This window comes from Artemia sp. Qi Xiang Cuo, chromosome 5 (assembly GCF_049724085.1).
Source record: "Artemia sp. Qi Xiang Cuo chromosome 5, ASM4972408v1, whole genome shotgun sequence".
NCBI lineage: Eukaryota > Metazoa > Arthropoda > Branchiopoda > Anostraca > Artemiidae > Artemia > Artemia sp. Qi Xiang Cuo.
This window is the reverse complement of record NC_142798.1, coordinates 43,671,857-43,696,928: the sequence shown is the minus strand read 5'-3', so window position 1 is coordinate 43,696,928 and position 25,072 is coordinate 43,671,857. Positions and strand designations below refer to the sequence as shown.

Here is a 25,072-nt window from a genome sequence, read left to right as displayed (position 1 = left end):
AGCCCTTGGATACAACCTGTGACAAAAATCGCAAGTTATTTTTAAGAAAAGTGTGTTGCATTCTCTGGTTTGCTTTAAGACTCCCAAATTACTTTTGTGTCCCATTTCTATTTAGCGAATTCAAAATTTGGAAATAAAAATTAAAGAAAATGTAACACTATTTGGGAAATGTTTACTTCCGTATGTTTCTTCCAGACTTCTATGTTGCCATATTCCCTTGTCTATTGCTACAGTTTATAACCTTGAACACCAATTTGGTAGAAATTGGATGTCATTCCTGACAAATATCTGCTAGTATTCTATTGTAGGACGCTTATATTAAAGTTTTAGCCTTATATTTGTGACTAGTGACTTCCTAAGACTTTAAACAGCATTTGTAGCGAAAATCAAATGCCATCTCTGAAAAGACATAGGGTTCGATGATGTATAAAAAATATATACATCATCGATTCCCTGAAGCAATGCTTGTGCGGGAGAAAACCCTCCTAATAAATAAAAAAATAAAAAAAAAAAAAAAAAAAAAACAAAATTAGAGCACAAATTACCGGACCCCAAAACCAACGAACCTCCAAACAACACCCAACAAAATTATAATAATTATAATCATATTCAGCTGCAACTAAACCCTCCTCAAAAACAAAACTTAAGTGGCGTAGAATAATCCATTCAAAATATACACATCAAAACAATGGTTCTTTAGCGACTTACGAAAATCCTGCAAACCCACAACATTACTCAAATCCTCTGGCAAACTCTCCCAAACTAACGGAACAACATGGCGAATTGAAAACCTAGACCTAGACGTGACCATAGCTGGTCTTCGCACCAACTGAGAAGATCGTGTCAAATGATCGTGAGTAGTAGACGCAAGACTAACCATTCCTGAAAAACATGATGGTAACTCCGAAGCTAAATATTTAAACGTAAACAGAGCATTATAGAATACACATATTCCTGCCAACGGTAGAATTTTATACTCGCGGTGAAGATGTCTCACCGATACAGATAGGTCAATTTGATTACCATAAAGAACTCTAATTGCCATATTCTGTGTTACGCAGAGCGGATGGAGGTGAGTTACGAATGTTTTCGACCAAACCATACAACAGTAAATGAGATATGGTTGAACCATAGAAAAATACAACATTCTCAGAATTTCACACGGAAAAAGATACCTAAGTTTACGCATAATACCAATATTACGAGACAATTTGCTGTTAACAGATGCAATATGGTCTTTAAAACTAAGGCTTTCATCAATTATAACACCAAGGTATCTAGTACTAGTAGATCTTACAATAGTATGGTGCCCTACTTCTATATTATTAATCCATGGATAATGTCCAGTAATTCTACCATAAATCAAAAATTCGACTTATTATGATTAAGCTTCAGATTATTTACTCGTATCCACTTTTCAATCGAAGAAATACATTGCTTCAATATAGTCACCAACTCATTTTCATTTCTAGCAGCTACAGTAAAATGGGCATCATCAGCAAAAAAAGGTGGAATTCCTTTAGTACCGTAAGTATCAAGGTCTAAAAAACAAGACACATTACTTGAAGCTCTACAAAGGTCATTAATATAAACCAAAAACAACAAAGGGCCCAAAACGGAACCCTGGGGTACTCCAATCGAAATATATTCAATTTTAGATGTAATTCCATCCATCACGACACACTGAGTCCTTCCACTAAGAAAACTAACTATCACATTTAAAAAATCACCACGTATACCACTACTATATAGCTTTTGAACTAGTATATCATGATCAACAGAGTCAAATGCTTTAGTAATATCCAAAAATATCGAAGCTATCTTCAGACCCTTGTCTAAAGCATCATTAATAAAAGTTGTTAAAAACAAAACTGCATGCTCTGTAGAATGATGACTCCTAAACCCAAACTGACTAGAACTAAAAAATTGTCTTTTTTCGAAAAAACTTACCATCCTACTATGAATCAACTTTTCAAACACTCTAGAAATAAATGGCAGTAAAGAAATCGGTCTATAACCACTAAAACATTTATTATCCCCTCCTTTAAATATCGGGATAACATTCGCGCACTTTAGACAGTCGGGAAATATTCCAGCTTTTAAACAATTATTTATCAGTCCTAAAAAATTACTAGATATAACAGGTAATATCGACTTCAAAACCTTCAACGAAATAAAATCACCTCCTGATGCACCATTTTTCATATTATTTATAACATCAAATAATTCATCAATAGTTACAGATTTAAGGTACGCAGACACATCACAATCTTCAGGTAGGAACTGACGAAAATCTCCATCTTGATCAAATACTGGCAACGATGATGACACACGCTGCCCAATAGTAGCGAAGTGATTACACATCTCATCTGCAACATTATTATTCATTCCCATATTATCTGGATGGATCAAGACGCTACCAGGGCAAGTCACCGACTTAATCAATTTCCAAGTCTTACTCGGGTTACCCTCAACTTGTTTAAATTTAACCTTATAATATTCTACCTTAGCCAGTCGGAGTGCAGCATTTAACCTACTATTATAAACTCTATATATTACATTATACGGAAGACTTTTGATACAAATCGGAAGACTTTTGATACAAATTAGAGTGGAAACTGAAATCAATTTATGAGCCATGTGGGGGTTACATACTGTATTTTCTTGTCGGACACGTGTATTGTCATTGCAGCGTTAGAACTGCTAACAATGACTTTAGATACTCTCAAATATCATCTTTGTTCAAAATAAAGCACCTTTCGTGAAATATGGATCTGGTGTATTGGTATACTGACCTTCCATATTTCATTTTTATCCTTCAAATCAACAAGTTCGGAAATCTTTGGATATAAACTAAGTGAAATTAGAGTATTTTGCGAAGACTTTATGTCGAGGAGGATATGGATAGGGAGGGGGAGGGTCTGAGTTTCGAAAGAACAAGTTATACTTCGATTACATGAAAAATACTAAATGTTATAAGAAAATCCAAAAAATCTACACATTTTAGGATAGAAGTGCAAGGGCTTAGCTCATTGGTAAAATCTACATTGCCTCTAAGGCTGATCCAAACAACCCCTCTAAGAAATTTTCCAGAACAGTTTAAGCCTGCATATATTTACTCCCAGTTTATTCCCAATGTATTCTACCCTTAAATATGTATTAAAAACAAATAATAGGCACTTAGCTGAGTATCTAACCTCTTCCCCTGAAGTTGAACCTGCTTTATGATTCTAGTTCTTTGGTGACGTGTCATTATTGTTTAAAAATCTCCAGATTATAAAAGTCCTTGGCCTACGAGCGCCTGGGCCGTCAAAGTCAACAGTCTAAAGTTTCCTAGACAAAGTCTTCCTTGTCATAGGTACCTACCTACCACATGTCAGGTGAATCCGGGCACTTTCTTGCAAAGAGTACCGAAAGTAGTGTATGTCTCTGAATATACGTCCCCTTCAGCCTCATAAGTTTAGAGTGGATTTTCGTGTAGACTTTCGTGCAGAATCCGGAGAAGCGCTATAAGCCTCTAAAAACCCTCCGTCTCGTGTCTCGTTGGCCAAGACACTTTCCCTGTATAGTCAGTGATCCTGGGACCGTTTTCTTTCAAGGGGTGGCTCACATTTGCCGCGGTTGGTTTGAGGGTGGATTCTTGGGTAATCAGGAGCGCTGATAACGAATATTGGGGTGCACAAGTTCGGACGCGTGTAGAACATGGTCATTTTACCCTATAAAGTCAAATTTGGCCTATAACGACGTCATACGGCTCTTGATTCTTTTTTTACACGGTAAAATAAATGAAAACTGTATAAACTTGACATATTCTGAATCCTAAGAACAAGTACTTTCACCTGGTATTTTTAGTTTTTCCCCACGACCTTTATTCTTTTCGTTAACCCCTATTTAATTTTGAAAACAAGGTTTTTAAATCTACTTTTTCTTAGTTTTTTCGATTTTTCTAAAATTTTGGTTTAAATTAAGTATATTTTTTTATGCTTCATTTGAACTCTGCTCGTTATTACGAGTCAAACCATCTACCTCTTTTTAAAAGAAATCTTAATCCTTGAGCAACTATTTATTTTTTTCTAAATAACGTCATAGCTTTCAGAAATTAGCCTACAATGACCAAGTTTTTTTTTTTTTTTTTGGCTATTAAAAAAAAATGAAAACGAATCAAACTGCACATCATTCAAACCATCAGAATGGCCTTTATACGTTGTTAATAAAAACAAAGTCATGACTTGAATCTGCAAGAATATACAAGCGTATGAACAAGAGAGTTCCCCCCCCCCAAAAAAAAAAAGAAAATATTCTGAATAGTGGTATTTTACTCGAAATATTTTTAAGACAACTTATGATTTTTATCTCACCAAACGATAGATCGCTTTTTTTTAACCAAATCATGTATTTACATTCTATAGAACTAATATATTTAACCAGGAAAAAAAAAAGCGAATTTGGTATATTTTCTATACTTTATTTGATTTCTGCTCGTCATTAGGAGTCAAACCATGTGCCTCTTTTCCAAAAATCTTAATTCTTGAGCAACTTCTTATTTTGTCTGTAGTAGTAGATACAATCTGTCTTACGTAGGCTCATATACGAGCCTCAAGGTGGCGAAGCCGTTTGAACATGTGGTGCAGAGGTGACTAAGGCTGATTTAATTTTTATTTTCTTTAACTCCTAGCATAGCAGGGGCAAATAATCCAATCGGTTAGATTTGGTCAACGGCCACTGATGTAGTTAACGATAAATGTCATGATCAGCTGAAAGTAAGGTTTAGACGACTGCATTAGCAGTTTAATATCAAAACAAATAAAAAATCAAATATTAAAACTGAACATGAAACGGTGGCTCAAATCTCTTTTTCTTCTTCATCTTGGTCTTCGGACTCGTTCTGATTCACATTGGAAAGTAGGCATTTTTGCGGGTCAGCTCCGCACTTGCGTGCGCTGTCACTGAAACCTATTGTGGAGCATTTCGGCTGTGATAATTAAAAGGGTGACGATATGCCATTTTAGTCAGAAATGAGTTATGTGTGTGTAATGGGTAAACCCAGCACAAGGAATCGAATGGTAAAGTCAGATTCTCCTATCTTCTACTATTCCAAAGAGAAAAAAGAGACATATGCCACTTGGACATGGAGTAGCTTGCCCAAAAAGGAGATACGTGCAGAGCACGTATCTCCTTTTGACCCTGTTCTTTTGAACTTTAATTTTTGCCTTATGTCTCCTTTTTGGCTCAAGAATCAGCCGAATTTCAGCATAATCACCGTGATTTGAAGAAAAGAAGAAACAGTTGTTGTAATGTGATTGAGACCACAATGCATTCCAGAAGCTTTGTTATTTGTCATTCCAGAGGTTAAATAGTTTCATCCCAGCTTATTCAGAACCCAGCAACGATAGTCAACAGCGAACTCAGTTTTCAACCCAGAGCTGGGGAATTTATGACAGTGTAAAGGAGCCATTTGACAACACCTCCTTTGTCCGTCACTGGCTTGATCGTCAAGTGTTGGCAACGGAATTGAACAATAATGGTGATGCAAAAATAGAGAAAAATCTGTCTCTAAATGCAAGTGAACTTGAGTTTTTGCCTGATGGAAATATACTTGATTTGGATTTGGTTCAGAGCTTGTGTAGTGACGAAAATGCTGAGACGTGATGCTCAAACACCTGAAAAGACGAGGAACTGGACATATTGGAAATTGTATGTAGTGATGGCACTGCCCGAACTCAAATTTCAGACCACCTCAAAGATGAGGAACCAAACGGATTGCCACCTGTCGCTGCCAAAATAAAAAATCTGACGGCTTATTCAGACACCGACGAAGCTTCTAGCTTTGGTTCAGATGAGTATTTGCCGGTGGAGGAAAGTTCAAGTGAGAGTAGCGGAAGTGAGAAATGCGATATAAAAAGAAAGAAAACTAAAAAAGTACGAAACAAAAACAACATAAAAACTTCTGCAGTCGAAGAAAATTAATATCAGCTGGAACAAGGCCCCAGTAGAGATCAAGACAAAGATTCTCTACCAGAGTCCAAGAAGAATCCTGTATTCAGAAGTGAAAAGGAGAAAAAGAGAAAGGAAGTGAGAAGAAAAGCAAGCATTGAAAAAGCCAAAATGAAAAGTTCTTTTATAGATAAGGAATGCTCGGCTGGCTGTAAAAGGAAATGCTCTATGTTGTCTATGGAAATGCGGAAGAAGATCCACAGCAAATACTGGGCTCTGGACCACGTGGAACGCCTAACCTACAAAAAGCCACTGATAGAGGCAGAGAATATTTTCCGGAGAAGGGTGAAAGCAGATGGCCGTTTGCCTTTCAAGAAAAAGCTCAGTTATTGCTATTTCTTACCTTTGAAATCCAGTGATGACGGCAGTGCGAAACAGTTACGTGTCAGGGTCTGCCGAAATTCTTTTATGTGGACACTAGGATTTTCTAGTACGAAGCGGATTGAGAGAGTCTGCAAGAAGATTGGCAAGGAGTCTGTGACTTTTCCAGTCAAGGAGAGACGTGGTAGACAAAGCAACAGTAAAGAGACATTAAATAAAGAACTTATAATGATGCATATCGAGTCTTTCAGGCAATGCCTGCCGCATTATCGTCGAAAAAATAGTCCAAATGTGAGATACTTACCACGAGAACTTACTGTTCAGTTGATGCTTGATAATTTTCAGAAAAACTATCCAAATGAAAACTGCTCTCGCGCTTCTTATGCCACTGTGATGCCGACCATGAAAGTATCTTTGAAAATTCCTAAGAGCGATACCTGCGAACTTTGTGACACCACAAACAAAGAGAAAAATGAGCAGCTAACTGAATCAGACAAGGAGGTAATGGAAAATCATAAGCAAATGGCAAAGAAAGCAAGAAAGGAGTTAGAAAAAGATGCGCAACACCCTCATGGGGTGGAAAAAGTGGTGTACAGCATTGATATTCAGAAAGTATTTTTGCTACCTATCACACCAAAAATCAAAGAGTCACACTTCACTACCCATTTAGAAGTCCTTAATGAGACTTTTGCTCCTGTAAAATCAGGAAGTGTGCCGGAGACCGTGTATTGTATAGTATGGCATGAGGCCATCTATGGCAGAACTGCTGAGGTTGTGGTCTCAGCCAAATACAGTCGAATTAGGAAGTCGGGAGAAGTGAAAGAATTTGTCTTGTGGCGCGACAATTGCTCAGCCCAAAACAAAAATTGGATTCTGTTTAGTGCACTTATTTTCATCGTGAATCAGAGCTGGGGACCCAACGCCATTACTATAAAGTACCTTACTAAGGGTCATACACATATGACGGCGGATGCTATCCACGGTTGCATCGAAAAGAAGATCAGGATGCTGTCGAGGATTTGAGGGATCTGGTAACTCTGATGCAAAATTGCAGGAAAAACACCCGTGTGAAGGTCCTTAACACTAAAGATTTCTTCTTGTGGAATAATGAGAAGGCACCTAAGAAGAACCCTGAAAAGGATTTTATCCTGCTGAACAAAATTGTGCAGGTTACTTTTCAATAGGGGCAGAAAGATCTATGCTACACGTACGATTTCGACGACACTTTACAACGTTTTGATTTTCTTAAACAGAAATCGAAGCGCATGAAAGGTTTGCCAGAGAACGTGAAAGGTCCAAGAGGGATTTCAAAAGCAAAGAAGCAAGGAATTTTGAGGCTACCCGTACACATTTCTGATGAGTGGAAAACACAAATTTGGATTGACTTGCCGGTGAATGAAGAGTCGTCAGATCTAACCACGTGTTTTGAAGGATGTCAAAGTGATGATTTTTAAACAACGACCTAATAAGCTACCTTGTGATTCATTTCTTCTTTTACATTCAAGTAGAAGTAGCATAAGTAGAATTTTGCACTAATCAAAATCCATTTTTGGTTCTGGGATACTACGAACTGCAAACGTGCTTAGTCATTGTTTAAACATCATCACTTTGGTGTGTCTTGTGGAAGTAAATCTTCCAGTGTTCCAAACAGGTCGTGCCAATGATTGAGTTTTTTATATTTTACTTTGCATTATTCGAAGTTCTTTCAAGAGGTTGTGCCAATTCAGTTCCTTATTTTTACTCTTGTATTATTTGAAATAAAACAGGTATATTATTTGAAGTCCTGGAGTACAAAAAGAGAAAGAAGAAGACTACGAATAGTTAGAGTCGGGCGAAGAAAAGTTTCAAAGTACTTTGACAAAACGATGAATTAATATAAAAGGAGGGTAAGATGTGCTCGGTCTGATAATATGAACAAAATGGCCACAATTCGGGAGGTTCTTGTAAGTAATTCTGTAGTACACCAAGGGAAAGGAAGAGGAAGCTAGTGCAAAAAGTAAGATTGTATCAGAAGTCTCTAGTACTTCAACGGAACGATGGTCGCAGGTAAATTTCATATCAAAAGAAACCTCAGAGGCAGCCTCTGTTTGATATTGCAGACAAAATGCCCAGATTCCTTCGTATTTTTTGGAATTCGGAATGACAGAAGAGGATTTTCTTATGGAGTTATAACACGGGGACCTGGCATATGTCTCCTTTTTTTGTCAAGGAAAAAGGAGACATACGCCATAAAATGGAATGATTTCGAGCTTGCTCAGAATACTTGAATTCAATTTATACCACTGGAAAAAGCTGGTCTAGAATATGTTCCCTTGAACTCCATTAGCCTCGCCCTTCAGAGCGACCACAACCAACAAACTTTTTTCCGTTTTCTGGCTCTCCTGAAAAGTAGCAAAAATGGCGTATGTCGCCCTTTTAATTATCACAGCCGATTTGCAGTGCGAGCCGCACTTCGTCTTGTCACAGTTGCAAAAAGAAAGCGATGCTAGCCCATGCGGCATCGCAGAAACTAGATCTGGCTTTAGTTCATGATCTTCAATTCTCCAGCCCATTTCGGTAGACTGAGGTAAATCAATACAGGGCTTGTGGCTTTGGATCCAAATCAGTAACTGGAAAATGCACCTTTTCAAATGAAGCAGAAACGAGGTATCAGTTGGTGGTAAACGCCGCAAAACCTCCAATCTTGAGTACAAAAGTGCTCGAAGATAATTCAGACTATTGAAGTTAGTCGCACTTCTGTCATACACTGTAACCACAAGCTGCTTACAGATATTGGCTAAACCATCACTTTGCGCAGATGATGGCTTTTCTGCAAGGGCTCGAACTTCATCACCTAAAGACCCCAACAAAGTTTCCGAAGACTTCGCAGCTCGAAAAAAGCGGACCTTTCCAAATCCATGAATAAAGATTGTGGTGTCAGATTCGCTCTAGCTGTGGACAAGCGACAAGGCGTTGCAAAATTTTACCCCTTGTTTTTGTGTTGCCGTATGAATAGGTATGCAGTAGGACGGAAACTTAACCCAGAGCTGCTTGAGGCCGAGACTAGCAAGATACTGGAAGTAGTATGCAACTAGTAAGACTATATCAGTATTGTTGGCTTGTATTATCAAAAGTGTGCTCTTTCGTCTTACGGAAACCGCTGTGTGGTATAATACCCGAGTGTCTGCCCCCTCATGGCAAGACGAGATATCGTCATCAACAGAGCTTCCATGATACGTAACGGTAACAGCTCTATATCGACTCTCGAAACCTCCAGCGAGATAAACCATCAGACGGGTCAAAAAATTGTACTCCCAGACCTCGAAAAGAACTTTCAAGAGTTGACCTTTGGCTGAGCGACTACTGAGAACCCCGCCTCAGAGTGTTACAACTTTGCTGGAAGAAGTGAACGGACTGGAAATATTTCCTTTAGGATCTCCTGTTCTTTTTCAACAGCCAGATGCTTCTTTGAGGTTGAACGAGTAGTCATCATGGGTTCTATCGTCACTAAGACCGTCATACCTGTCACCAACCAAATGGATAGGCTGACAAGCTTCGGGTATGTTTTTAAGAGTCCTATCGTAAACTCTTATTCCAAAATCTGCTAGTGTCTCATTTTGTTCTGGTCGATAACACCTTATGACACTCATGATATCAACTATATAGTCAGATCGAGGAGAGTCTCCAAAAAGCGTATGTGGAATAATTTTTGGCCATGACTGCAAGCCAGACTGTTACAGAATGTAGTTCAATGCTGTTGACTTTGTACCAGTACGTAGCTGAGGCTCCCTACGACTTGATGATAATACTGCAAGTGAGGCCGGATATGGCAGTAGCTCGTACTTCAGTAGCTTACAGACGGACGAAGTTTGTGTTGAATTTGCAAGATGCAGAGCTTGTCTAAGCGGCTCAGTTTCCCCCGAAAACTTTTTTTGGCTCGTTCTTTTTTCCTTTTTTGGCAACATAGGTAAAAGTTTGTACTATACCACAACTTTTACTTTCGTGGATGTCCCGTCGAGATACAGCTCATGGCTTCGAAGCCAATGTCTCGGAAGTTCAGCAGACTATTTGCTACGGCTTCTGGAGCTCTATCCCCTGTCATAAAGTTGTACACCTTTGTTCTCGTCGTCTTGAATGGGTGTCCGAGCAACTATACAAAGTTCATAACCCGATTTTTACCTTTTATTAATTAAAAAAAAACTTCCGAAAAAATAAGTTTTTCAAAGAAAAGTAAGGGCCATTTTAAAATTAAGCTCAGCATATACAAATACCTTTTAAAATTCAAACTCAAAACGACCAGAAATTACAATAAAGAATAAATGAAGCCCAAAACGAAAAGAAATTAAATAAACAATCATAGCAAAAACATACAACAAGTAATGATATAAATGAATAAATAGATCTTAAAGCGAGTAATGCTTAGATTGAGCATAAAATCCAGGTTAAGACGAAAAAATATTTTCCTATTGAAGTACAAATGAAACTTAAAACGAACAGAAATTAAATAAACAATCAATGCAAACAAACATACAATAGATATTAACAGGGTTCGGACTCGCCTATAAATTCCAATAAATTCTTATATTTTAATGCATTCCTATAAAATGCCTATGTTTTGGTTAAAATCCTATTATTCCTATATTTATGGCTAAAGATCACCAAGAACATTGCTCATTATTTGCAATTTTCACTACTCTTTAAGTAAGCCAAGATGTGCTTTTCTTTGCTTTTTACTCTGCTTGTAGACTGTGCTGTCTTCCGGTGTAGATCGATAATTAATTACAACTGTTGAGCTGTTTGAACTTAACTAATGCTTTGTGTTGGGATTAGTAAGCTGCTTCTGCCTGGGCTATGCTGTTGGGTTGACTTAGTAGCCTATGTTTCGTTTTTGTCATGTTGAGCCTGTCCGAAATGAGCGAAGATCAGTATTTAGGCTAGCAGTCTCTGCTTAATGAGACTGTGAGTTCTTGCGACTTATGTGTTTCCTCGCTGAACCCTATAAAAGGCTGCTGCGAATACGGCCCAGTTTTGGACATATCCACATTTTTTCTTTTTATGGCCTTTTAATTGCGGGATGCTATTTTGCAGGGCATGCTTGGTAATTAAGTATGGGGCCTACCAAGTTCAATAGTTCATTGCTTGCTAAGACGGATTGAAGCGGTAGAAAGATTGGCGAATAGTGTAAGACTGGGAACGACCAGTACTCTTTCTTTTGTAATCTCTGCTTGAAATATCTTGGTTGCACAGCTGGGGTTGCTCAGCTAAACCAACATGTGCGATCTGCAGAACACAAAGCCGCAGTTACTGCTCAACTACATCCCCTACAGCTTCACCTGACCGGACAATCTCGAGTGGATGAAACAACCAAGGATAAACCATTAGTTTGTAAAAACATGTTTTGTGAGTGTGATGCCGCTTATAAAGCTGAGTTAATACGGGCACTTCAGACGGTACAGAGTTCCACGTCTGCTAACTCTTCAGACCATATTGTCGCAACCTTCCATGTGATGTTCCCCGGTAAGATCCCCGATGGAATTTCCCTATGTGCGAAGAAACTCACGTATCTGATCACAGAAGCGCTGCATCCTTACTGTAAGCAAATGTTTGTGAAGGACATTCAGTCATATTCTGTACTAGAATATGACGAAACAACCAAAAACGCTGGTATGAAAGAGTTACAGATACGTGTTAGATGTTGGTCCTCATACGGAAACGAAATCCATAGCAGACACTTATGCGCATGTTTTATGGGACATGAGACAAGTGATGACCTATATATGAAGATTATATCAGCTATTGATCAGAATCAGATTCCATTTGAAAAACTGATCCCGCTTGGCGAAAGAACAAACGTCAACAAACGTGTTTGGAAAAAGTACATTGCCGAAAAAAAGAAAGTGACGGGGAAGGGAATGTTGAACATTGGTACTTGCAACATCCATATAATTCATAACGCTTTCTTGAAAGGTCTTTAGGTGTTCGGAGAAGAAAGTTCCGACTGTTATGTAAAGTTGTTATTCTTGTGCATTCATTTTTTGACGGCTGGCCTGCACGTTGTGAAGACTATCGAAAGTGCCAAAATAAAGTGGGAGTGCCAGAGAATGCTTTCATGAAGCATGTCCCAAGCCACTGGCTGACGATCGGACGTGCCCTTGCTAGAATCATGCAGCAGTGGCCGGCAATCTTAAAGTACTTCCTGAACTTCGTGCCAAGAGAGAAAAAACTGAAGAATCTTCTGTCCACTCCCAAATTTCTGAAGATTGTGGCTTATATCAAAAGTTTGACGATGAAGGCCCAACTCGAGTTTGTTCTAGCCTCACCAGAACTGTTCATGGGTTTCACCCAACTGTTCCAGAAAGAAGAGCCCCTCATTCATTTCTGCACTCAGAGATCAAAAGACTAGCTATGACGCTTTGCGGACGGGTCTTTACTCCAGATTTCGTGACTGAGACTGCAAATATCTCACCAGAAATGTTGGACCTTGCTGAAATATTTACAGATAACGCCATAGTTTCAGAAAATGTGGAACAAGCTTTTAGTGAGAAAGCAACACTGAAAGACAAAACCATGTTCTATATCAATGTACGAAAACATTTTATTATGGGCATTCGACATATTTTGAACAAATGTCCTCTGGAAAAGTAGAGTTTTCTAGAGGCTTTACGCTGTTTGAGTCCGATCAAGATGAAAGATTCAAGAAGCATTTCAGACAAAGCCGTTGTGGCACGCGACATTACGGTTGGAGTAAGCTCAGACATCGCCTAGGCTGAGTGGCTGCTTTTGCGAACGGAAACTGAACCCCATGAGGACATTACTCGGATCGATCATTTTTGTAGCCATTATTTTGGACTGGTGAATGAGCGCAGGGACAGCAAGTACCCGGAACTTACCAAGCTTATCAAAGCGGTGCTGACGTTGTCGCATGGCAGCGTAGATGTTAAGCCTGGGTTCTCGCGTTCTGGTAGGATTCTCGGTGAAGACCAGGCCTTGATGTCTGAACGTGTTCTGGATGTGAGACTCATGGTATATGACACGTTGAGGCTTTATGGAGGAAAACCAGAACGGTTTGTTATAACAAGAGAGCAGTTGAATCTCGCACGATCCACACGGTCTCGGTATCAACAATATCTGGATGAAAAGAAAAAAGAGGAGCTATCCGAGAAGGAGAAAGCAGCTTTCGAAGAGGACGGCAAGCGGAAGTTGCAGGAGGTCCATGACAAAAAGAAAGAAATAGAAGACCTGGAAAGCAAAAGGAAAAAACTTAGAGCATCAGAGCACGAAAAGAGAACAGTAACAGATACTCTACTTCAGGAAGTGACCGACAGAATGAAGAAGGCTGCCGAGTCCAAGAGTTCCATAGACATTGCCCTAACTGTTTCTTTGCTGGAAGGAGCTGTCAAGTCCAGAACAAGTGAAAGAGAGCAGATGGTGGAATTTTCGAGAATGGAGCAGTTTCTTGCAAAGAGAAAAACTGACCTCATATCGAAATTGATGCCCAAGAAGCAGCAAGAGTGATTCCAAATATTTTACCTGAATCAGTCAATCTTTGGCCCAGTATGTGTATCTGATTTTTTTTACTGTTTTTTTACTATTTGTACAGTTTGTATTTGAAATAAAAAAAAATAAAATAAATAAATGCAAAAACTCGGAAAATGACGAATTTATGTGACCAGGCATCCCACGCCATCTACCACAGATCTGATCCCGAGGACTTCTGAATCCTATATTTGGCCTATATTTGGGCCCGGGAAATCCTATAAAAATAGGACAGAGCCTATAATTTGAAAAGAACCGACCTGTCCGAACACTGTATTAATGTAAATTAATAAATAAATATTAAAACGAGTGAAACTTAAATTGAATATGCAAATTAAGCTTGAAACAAACAAAAATCACCACAAACAAGAGTTTGGGTATGACCTCCTTCTCTCACTGTAAAAGTCTAAAACCTACTGCGTCATTGGCACTTTACTGAAAACCAATCTTGTGACAAATATTTTCTTTTATACTTATCTCTGAAAATAAACATTAAAATTATAGTAACATTTTGAACTGATGAGCTTTCAGCAATTAATATCATTATACATCAAATATACAGTTTAATTTATTAGCTCTGTTTAAAGTTGTTAAAGACGAATATAGTTTCCCTACAAACAAGTATTTGGATACTGCCTCCTTTCCTAACTGTAAATAAAAACCAAAAGCCTACTGCGTCATTGGCGCTTAACTGAAAATGGATTATTACAAATACTTTCTTTTCCAGTTCTTACAGCATTGAAAATAAAAATACAATTACAGCGAAATAAATCCTTGAACTGATGGATCTTTCAACAATTAATATAATTATACATCAAATATTCAGTTTGATGTTGTTAATACTTTCCAAGACTTTTCAAGACGCATATAGTTTTCAGTAAAACGTCAATGACGCAGTAGGTCTTAGACCTTTGCAGTGAGAGAAGGAGGTCATGCTCAAACTTTTGTTTTTGATGATTTTTGATTGTTTCAACCTTAATTCGCATATTCAATTTAAGTTTCACTCGTTTTAAGATTTATTTATTTATTTACATTAATATCTATTGTATGTTTGTTTGCATTGATTGTTTATTTAATTTCTGTTCGTTTTAAGTTTCATTTGTACTTCAGTAGGAAAATATTTTTTTCGGCTTAAGGTTGATTTTCATATTCAATCTAAGCATTATTCACTTCAAGATCTTATTTATTCATTTATATCATTACTTGTTGTATGTTTTGGCTATGATTGTTTATTTGATTTCTGTGTGTTTTGTGTTTAATGTATTCTTTAATAGTAATTTCTGGTCGTTTTAAGGTTGAATTTGAACAGGTATTGGCATCCTTCGAGCTTAAACTCAAAATTGTCCTTACTGTTCTTTTAAACATTGATTTTTCGGAAAGTTTTTTTTAATTAATTTGTGCTCGTTTTTGATTGCAAAAAATTTAAAGTATGTTAAAACCCCTCACCTAAAACTAGTACTTTAAATAAAGAAATCAAATATTCACCAAAGTATCAAAAGTGGCACCAAAATAACAATATCAAAGTGAAAAAATGAGGTTGTATCGACCTTTGAGTTTCAAAATTTTTATCGGATGGGTTTGGGGAAAAAGGGCGTGGGGGGACTAGATTAAGCTTCGGTCTCTTTAGACTCTTTAAAAGTGAACTAGAACTTTCTATTTTCAATCAAATGAGCCCTCTCTGAAGTTTATACGAGTATCCCTTCTATAAAACCATATAAATCCCCAGAGTATAACTTACAACGCCTGTCCCTCGGCCCTGGGAGGTTGTGTCGGCCCTGGAGTTTCAATATCTGATGGTTGAACTATTTTCAACAAAATGGTAACCTGAAATTTTTATCGGATGGCTTTATCCATCCGATACGCCCAAAGACGTGGAGGGCGGGAGGGGCTAGTTGCCCTCCGATCTTTTTCACTCTGAGAAAATGAACTACAGCTTTTAATTTCTATTCAAATGAATCCTCTCTAGATTTTATACGAGTATACCTTCCATAAGAACCATATATGCCCCCAGAGCAATACTTACAACGCCTGTCCCAGCCCTGGGGGGGGGGGGGGATGTCGACACAGGAGTTTTTATTATCTGACCTTTGAACTATTTTTAACGAAATGACCATACGTAAAGCAGTTTTGTTATATGATCTTTGAACTATTTTTAACAAAATGGCTACCTCAAATTTTTTATCAGATTTATTTGGGGGAAAAGGGCTTGGGGGGCCAGTTTCAATTTCCTTTCAATTTCCAATCAAATGAGCCATCTAAAAAAATTTTACGATCATCCCTTCAATAAGAACCATATATTCCCCAAGGGCATAACTTACAACACCTGCCCTCGGGCTATGGGGGGCTGTGTTAGCCCCTGAGTTTTCGTTATATGGTCTTTGAACTATTAAAAAAAAAGCTATCGCAAAGTTCTTATCGGATGGGTGTGAGGAAAAAGGGGCGTGGAGGGGGGGGGGTTAGGTGCCCTCTAATCTCCTTTAACTCTTAAAAAGTGAACTAGAACTTTCAATTTCCAATCAAATGATACCTCTTTGAAGTTAATACGAGCATTCCTTCCATAAGACCATATATGCCCCCAGGGCATAACTTATAACGACTGCCCTCGGACCCTGGTGGGTTGTGTCAACACCGAATTTTTTATATAATATTTGAACTATTTTTAACAAAATAGCTATCTAAAAAAATTTATTGGATGCATTTGGGAAAATAGTGTTTAGGAAGGGGGAAGCTGATTACTCTCCAATATCTTTTGACGCTTAAAAAGTGAACTAGAAATTTCAATTTCCAATCAAATGAGCCCTCTGAAGTTTATACGACAATGTTGTCTATACAAAACCTTATATGCCCCCAGGGCATAACTTACAACCCTTGCCCCGAGGGCTATGGGGGAGTTGTCATCCTCAAAAACCTAATTTCTAGAACTTAAAACTAGGTTGAATAAAATAGCTATCTCAAAATTTTGATTGTATGTGTTTGGGGAAAAAGTGGGCGTGAGAGGGGGGCTAGTTGCCCTCCAATAATTTTCCACTGTTAAAAGGGCACTAGCCCTTTGAATTTTCAATTGAATAAGCCTTTTTTGAAGTTTATACGACACCGCCTTCTATAAAAAACCTTATATGCCCCCATGACACAACTTAAAACCCTTGCCCTGAGGGTTTTGGGGGAGTGTACTCACCACATAAATATTTTCTATCTGGAAATCAACTACGCTGAACACAATGCCTCTCTCAAAATTTTGATTGGATGTGTTTGGATGAATGATGGGCGTTGGGGGGGGGGGGGTAGTTGCCCTCCAATCACTTTCGACTATTCAAAAGGGCACTAGCACTTTGAATTTCCAAACAAATGAGCCTTTTTTGAAGTTTCTACGACAACGGCTTCTATAAAAACCTTATATGCCCCCAGGGCATAACTTAAAACCCTTGCCCTAAGGGTTGTGGGGGAGTATCCTCCTCAAAAACATATTTTCTGTCTGGAAATCAACTACGCTGAAAAAATGGCTATATCAAAATTTCGATTGGATGTGTTTGGGGGAATGATGGGCGTGGGGGGGCTAGTTGCCCTACAATCACTTTCGACTATCAAAAGGGCACTAGCCCTTTGAATTTCTAATAGAATGAGCCTTTTTTGAAGTTTCTGCGACAACGCCTTCTATAAAAACCTTATATGCCCCCGGGCATAAATTAAAACCCTTGCCCCGAAGGTTGTGGGGGAGTTTCCTCCTCAAAAAAATATTTTCTATCTGGAAATCAACTATGCGGAACAAAATGGCTATCTCACAATTTTGAGGGGATGTGTTTGGGGGAATGATGGGCGTGGGGGGGCTAGTTGCCCTTCAATCACTTTCGACTATCAAAAAGGGCACTATCCCTTTGAATTTCCATTTGAATGAGCCTTTTTTTAAGTCTCTACGACAACGCCTTATATAAAAACCTTATATGCCCTCAGGGCATAACTTCAAACCCTTGCCCTGATAGTTGTGGGGAAGTTTCCTCCTCAAAAATATATTTTCTATGTGGAAATCAACTACGCTGAACAAAATGGCTATCTCAAAATTTTGATTGGATGTGTTTGGGGAAATTATGAGCGGGGGGGGGGGGCTAGTTGCCCTCCAATCAGTTTCGACTATTAAAAAGGGCACTAGCCCTTTGAATTTCCAATCGAATGAGCCTTTTTTGAAGTTTCTATGATAACGCCTTCTATAAAAACCTTATACGTCCCCAGGGCATAGCTTAAAACTTTTGCCCTGAGTGTTGTTGGGGAGTGTCCTCCTCAAAAATATATTTTCTATCTGGAAATCAACTACGCTGAACAAAATGGCTATCTCAAAATTTTGATTTGATGTGTTTGGGGGAATGATGGGTGTGGGGGGGGGGTCTAGTTGCTCTCCAATCATTTTGACTGTTAAAAAGGACACTAGAACTCTCGATTTCCAATCGAATGAGCTCCCTTTGAAGTTTCTACGACGGCCCCTTCCGTATGAAGTGCCTCTGGGGAAAAAAAATAAATAATAAATCATTGGAGCCGTATGGCCTTTACTATAGGCAACGCTACAGCGTTGCCTCTGATTGTCAGATTCGTAAACACAGTGGTATCTTCATGTTGCTTCATTGCCTCGTCATCCATATTCAGGTTTGCTTTCAGCGTTCTGGTGGCTGCTTTGAGAAAGGGGAGAGTTGCCAGATATCGATCCCTGGCATTTTCATTCGTTGTCGCACGAAAGATACCAGAATCTCTTCGATGACCTTTGATGTCCAGATTCAAGGTTCGATTCTAAAGCCCGATCACATGCAATGCTGCAAAACGGCATGGTTGTTTTCCTAACAACAAAATTGCCACTTAAAAACTCTCTGTGGACTTCTGGCACTTTTTCAGGCAGGCGTAGCATTTCTTCTAGGTAGTTACGCACAACTGCGGCGTATTTATGGTTTCCGGGTGTGAAGAAAATCGGAACCATCTCTTTTGTGGCGTTTAAGTGTGATCCCTAGTCCGCAACTCTTTCAGCATAAAGATAGTCGTTTCCGGTACTGATAAGATTTAAATAGTTGATCCAGAGGCTATGATTCCTTATGGTAGATCTGGACTCGTTGTGCTTCGAGAAAAGCGGAGCAATGCTGTCCAACGCATCTCCTATCTGTTTACATGCTTCAGAACTAGTTGTACCAACATGGTGTGCCTCACGCAAGACAACTGACACCTCCTAAAATCGTTGTTGCCGGAATCCTTACCTTTAGCCAGATCAGATAAATATCCCAAATCCTTTCCTTTTATGTCGTAGTTTTCAGTTCTTTATGCAATAGTCAGTGATCCAAGGCTCGCTATCGTTCAAAAAAAGGGAGGGGATAGCTCACATCAGCCACAGTTGGTTTGAGTACGGATGCCGGGATAATCTAAGGTGCTTAAAACGAATATTGGGGTGCACATGCTCGCACTAACGTAGAACTTGACGATTTTAGCACATAAAGGAGAAATTAGCTTTTTATAACTAAGTACGTTATGCAACTAAAACCCGATATGTAAGATGCTCGGCTTTTTTTATTGCTGTGGAAACCAAATTCGCGCTTGCGATCGCAGAACGAGGCATCTGCTGTTTATTTTTTTTCTGGTTAAAAATTTTAGTTGTATAGAATTTAAATAAATTATTTGTTGATTCAAAAAAGAGCGATCTATCCTTTGGTCAAATAAAAATTATAGGTTGTGTTGAAAATATTTAGAGTAAAACGCCACTACTCAGAAAATTTTCTTTTTGGGGGGAGGGGGGGGGGAATTCCTTGTTTAAACGCTTATATATTCTTGCAGATTCAAGTCTCGACTTTGTTTTTATTAACAACATGTAAAGGACATTCTGACGGTTCAAATGGTGTGCAGTTTGATTCATTTTCATTTTTTTAACAGCTCAAAAAAAAAAATAGTTACTTAAGAATTGATATTTTTTGAAAAAAAGGCACTAAGTTTGACTCGTAATGACGATCAGAATTCAAATAAAGCATAAAAAAATATACTTATGTTGGCAAAAATTTCAGAAAAACCAAAAAAACTAAGAAAAAGTATATTAAAAAACCCTTGTTTTCAAAATTAAATAGGGGATAACTAAAGAAATAAAAGTTGTGGGGAAAAACTAAAAATATCAGGTGAAAGTACTTTTTCTTAGGATTCAGAATATGTCAGGTTTATAAAGTTTTCAGTTTATTTTACCATGTAAAAAAAATCAAGAGCGGTATGACGTCGTTATTGGCCAAATTTGACTTTATAGGCTAAAAAGACCATGTTCTACACGCGTGCGAACTTGTGCACCCCGATATTCGTTGTAAGCAACCCCGATTACCTTAGAATCCACCCTCAAACCAACTGCAGCTGATGTGAGCCACCCCTTCCCTTTTTTTGAACGATAGCGAGCCTTGGATCACTGACTAGTTAGTATCATGCTGATTAGAGGGGAAAAAACCGCTAGAACTGAGCTTTCCTTTCGAAAGCAGGAATATTGCTTGAAGAAACTAAAACCTGGTGGAATATCTTCAGATTTTCCTATCCAGCATAAATTTTAAAACTCCACTTGATCTCCCACGCCAAAGGCTTTGGGTCAGGGACAAAGGAAATTCATGCTTTTGACTCAGGACAGGAATTATAAGAAACTTTTCAAAATTAAGTGTCATTTTCATCTTCTGGCCTAAGATCCACACTTTCTATAAAAACTGCAGACTTTAGATCCTTGCTACCTTGTCGCAACGATCCTAAATTACTATAGTGGCATAGAAAAAAAAAAACAAGACAAAATAAAACTGTTGTTCCAATAACACAAAAATTAAAAATATTAGCTGATTTTGTTCTGATTAATTGGATTTAGCATACTAGTTTGTCAACAGGATTTCTTGATCACTATAGCGTAGTCAGATTTATATTTGGGTCTGAGCTATTTGTTTCGAGGGGGGCTAGGGGTCAAAGTCTATGTTGCCGTAATAGCGCAAACCTAGTAAAAAAATAGTGTATGGTCTATAGTAATTCAAGTATCTGAATTTGGGGAAAAGTATGCACTAACATAATTTTTTGGGGGTCTTTTTAGTGACCCCCAAAGGCCTCGACCGAGTCCGTTGATTTTGAATTGAATTTATCAAGTATTTTGGGCAATAGGTTGCATCAAGACTGGGCTGGCAATGCGTGTCGAACAGGGAATTTTCAGACATATCTTCAAAAAAGTAGTGAGAACTGGTTCTTTATCTGGTTCTCACTAAAAAATTAAGTAGTAAGGAAGTGTAACAATCATTGCCGTAAGCTGTTCACCTAAATTTTTAAACCACAGCAAATTGCCAAAGGGATCTATGACTGAAGATGTCATAAATCCTAAGAGGTACTAGACTTGAATAACAGCTTTCAACTGCATAAAAAGGATAATTTTTACTAGGTTCATGTTCTGTTAATCAAACGGACTTATGAGTTTGCGGCACATTTGGTGATCCCTATGCCGCTGCCTGATTGAAAAAAAAAATATTAAAATATTAGTACTGTTACCAAACCCTAGGGTCATTTATAGTTTAGGAGCTGGGTCAATACAAGTGCTTCATTTTCCCTGCTTCTATTAGTGACCCTGCTTACGTGGGCTATCCTGGAAGGTTATTTCGCATGTTTTGTTGTTGTTGTTTTTTGTTTTTTTTCGGTTTGATTGCTGTAAATCTTTGGTGTAGCCAAAATTTTATATCAAACGGGGTTCCACTAAACCTGGGGGGGGGGGGGGGGGGTGCGATTAAGAAGGGTCTGAACCCCAAAACCCTTTGACCGCTGAATAGAATTGTTGTATGCCGACATTTTTCTGTCTTTCGTACGAATAGAACTCTCCATTGTTTGATTTGTGGTCTTCTTAAATTAGGTAAATCTACTAGTATTTATGGAAAATAGGCTGTGGCTTTATTGTGTGTGAAGGTAAATAATGTCAAATGCATTTAGTACAATTCGGACGGATAAGCCAGGCTCTTTTTAGTTTTCTATGGACCACCCTGTACAAAAATCGCTATTGCTTTATTTTGCGCCTTGTGGTCGAACTAGGCTGATCATATTATGGGATTATATAATGTGACTGTAGTGGGAAAACGGTGAAATTGAGGCTCAAAACAAGATGGGCATCAAAGAAGAAAGGAAAAAAAAGAAAGAATAGTGAAAGTCAAAAGAATAGACATGGAAACTCAAGTGTATCACATTTCTACGATGAATGTAATTTGTATTGTAAATTTCCAGTTCTGGAAACCAATTTGCAGTTTATATGATCTTTTGTGTCAGGATAACTCTAGCCTATTTTAGCTGCCGGTACGATCAAGGTTTTTTTGTGGCAGTTTTGTTTGTGGTTCATTATCTAATTTTTTTCAACCAATGCTTATTGATGACCAAACTTGAAATAACATTTGTAGTATTATTCAGGAAGATAATTACATATTACTCTAGTTTTGTTTCTGAATTTAATCATTTAGCATAATGTTACCCACGGAATGAAGGAAAACGAACAGGAGTTGATTAAGCGAATTTTATCCTTTAGAGAGTGATCAAAGAGCAAAATTCAAACATGAAGCATGCAAAATTAGCTAGGTAAAAGCCCTGAAATTTCTTTTGTTTGTTAAGTCGACAGTATCGTAAGAACGCGTATATTTATGTTTTAACATTGTAGAAAATTAAGCAGCAGTGAATTAAACAGGCCATTATACTAGTTTTACTTTCGCCAATAATTATTGAATAAAGTTATTCAGCTTCTAAAACCCTTTCCCGAAATTGTTGTTTGTTTTTCAGACTGAGAACAAAAAGATCAATTTGTATTGACAGGGTTTAATTGTATCAGAAACTAAGTATTTTGGGGGGATTTTTCTTCCCATATGCTCATGAGGCTTCGAAGGATAAATATCTAGAAGGGCCGTAGTGCCCCCTGTATAGGACTTTTCCATGTTTTACAAGGCAATCTCTCCAAAATTTCAAATGGCAGGCCTCATAAATAATTTTTTTTTGACATCCCCATGAGAAATGAAGCATATTTTTCTTCTCTTTTTTCTACATTTATAAGTACCCCAATCAAAAGTTGAGCATATGGAAAACATTAATTGGGGTTCAACTGCTTGCAACTTTTTACCGGAGAATTTTACCAATATTTGCATGCAAACATGTATCATCTTTCATTTAGAATCCCTATATATTTCATCCCTATAATTCATTTTTTTTTTTTTTTTGTAGCAATTGCCATAAAAAAAATTCCGAGTTACTCCTGTAAAAGGTACCAGGGCCCCTTCTATTTTGCTGTACTTATGATAATAAAATATGCAATATTTACTGCTTTGTCACTTTTTGTATTAGTTTTTTTCTAGTTTAATGATCTAAAATCTTTCAGATATCTCACTTTCTATGTCGGTATGATTATTTTGTTTGCCCAGTCGCATTTGACGAAGATCTAGGGAGGATGTCTATGGCTTGTGAACGTTCGTACCTGTTCCGACTGGAGGACTACGCTCTGCCTTCGTTTCTCAGCGGAATTGTGAAAATGGTAAGTCCTGGCTTAACATAGCTATATAAGACCATCAGTAGCTACCAGACCATTTTTCAAAAAGACAGCAATGCAATAGAAAAAATCCAAAGGAGGGCTACTAAATTTGTTCCATCACTTAGAGACTTATCATACCAAGACCGTTTGAAAAAATTGTCGCTCCCAAGTCTCTCATACCGATTTTTGAGAGGAGATCTTATTGAAGTATTTAAAATATGCAACAGATACTACGACAACATCCCTCCAGAAGAGATAACAACATTCAAGAATAATAACCTGAGAGGTCACGAGTTTAAGCTAACCGAAGAACGTTTCAGAAGAGATGTTGGTAGATGGGCATTCAGCAACCGCACTGTCTCCGAGTGGAACGCACTACCATCAGACACTATCAACTCTGATTCAGTCAATGCATTTAAGAACAAGATTGACAATATTGTAGTGAAAAGGCATTTTATTATTTAAATTTTTTAGATAGAGGCGCAAGCCTGTTTTCGCAATATATTATTATTATTATTATTATAACTAATTTTAAATGTGGAGACTACCCAGTGTTTCCAGTTCATTTTTTTTTTTGAAATCCCCTCTATTATTCAGAAAACTCCTAACAATCCCTTTTTACTCGACGAAAGCCCCTAAGAAATCCCTGCCCTGCCGTACGTTTTCTAGGTCTAATTACAAGATGCGCAAAAAATTGCCGCTTTTTGGACTAGTTGCTCTCCTTTAATTTTAAAATTTAAAAAGGGCGTTAGAACTTTCAGTTTTCAATCGAATGAGCCTTTTCCATAGCTTAGAAGACCATCAGTACGAAGAACTAAAGATAATTAGGCGTGTTGAAAATTATTGAAAAAATACAACCTATTTATAATTAGGGATTAGGGTATATACTTTAAAACTGACCATTAGTATGATGATATTAGACTAATTTGGGGACTTTTTAAAATGATATTGCATAACGGATATTTTAAAAATCTTCCTCTTTTTTCTCCAAATGTAGCATTCGCATTATATTTATTATGTTTTTTTTTTACTTACGTATTAGGGTTTATTAGTTATGAGATTATGGTTCATTTTGATTAATCCAATAGAATTACGTGTGTAATAGTCTCTGTAACTTGCAAAATTTATTGTAATGTAGGCAAAAGCTCTTTAATTCTTGGTTACGAACATTTTAATGAAATACTAACTGCACTTAGTAAGTACTAGTACAAGTAGTTGGTTACGAACATTTTAATAAATCGCCAAAAGTATATTTTCTGTCATAATTTTCTGACTTTTCGATGACATGGCTCTTAAGAATATTCTTTTTCTTAGTGGATGTCACCAACTCAACCCCCCTGAGCATGTAAACAAACAGGTGTAATCTTCTAGTTTGGATCCAAAATGAGTAAGACTAGCATCCATTTAGGATACGTCTTATTTTTTTTTGTAACGATTTGTCTGCTATAACTTAGGAATATTATTAGGAAATAGTACAAGGTTCATTGACTCTTTAATTGTCTTTGTTAACTGCAAAGTGGACATGTATACTGGGATTAAAATCGAAGGCGGGGGATACTTCACCCCCCCCCCCCCAACTATGTTTTGTGAAAGTTTAAATATTTCTACATTTTGGAAAAGGAGAGTGAGTCCAAATCTCCACGCCTCCTTGTTCATGGCTGTACAAAGCCCAGGTCGGTCATTTGTAACAGAAGCACGGCTTTTTATTTTCAAACATGAAGATGAATTAAATCT

General features: G+C 37.8%; 1 protein-coding gene across 4 annotated transcripts in view; it reads left to right on the top strand.

Annotated features, from left to right (window-relative positions):
• The window catches only part of Cds (CDP-diacylglycerol synthase), a 109,084-nt gene that overhangs the window by 50,127 nt on the left and 33,885 nt on the right, over positions 1-25,072 (top strand). For all 4 annotated transcript variants that reach the window (XM_089089629.1, XM_089089631.1, XM_089089630.1 and 1 more), the window contains exon 8: positions 23,189-23,341. In XM_089089629.1, the coding sequence (XP_088945755.1) occupies positions 23,189-23,341 (153 nt within the window). The remainder of the gene's footprint in view (positions 1-23,188; positions 23,342-25,072) is intronic.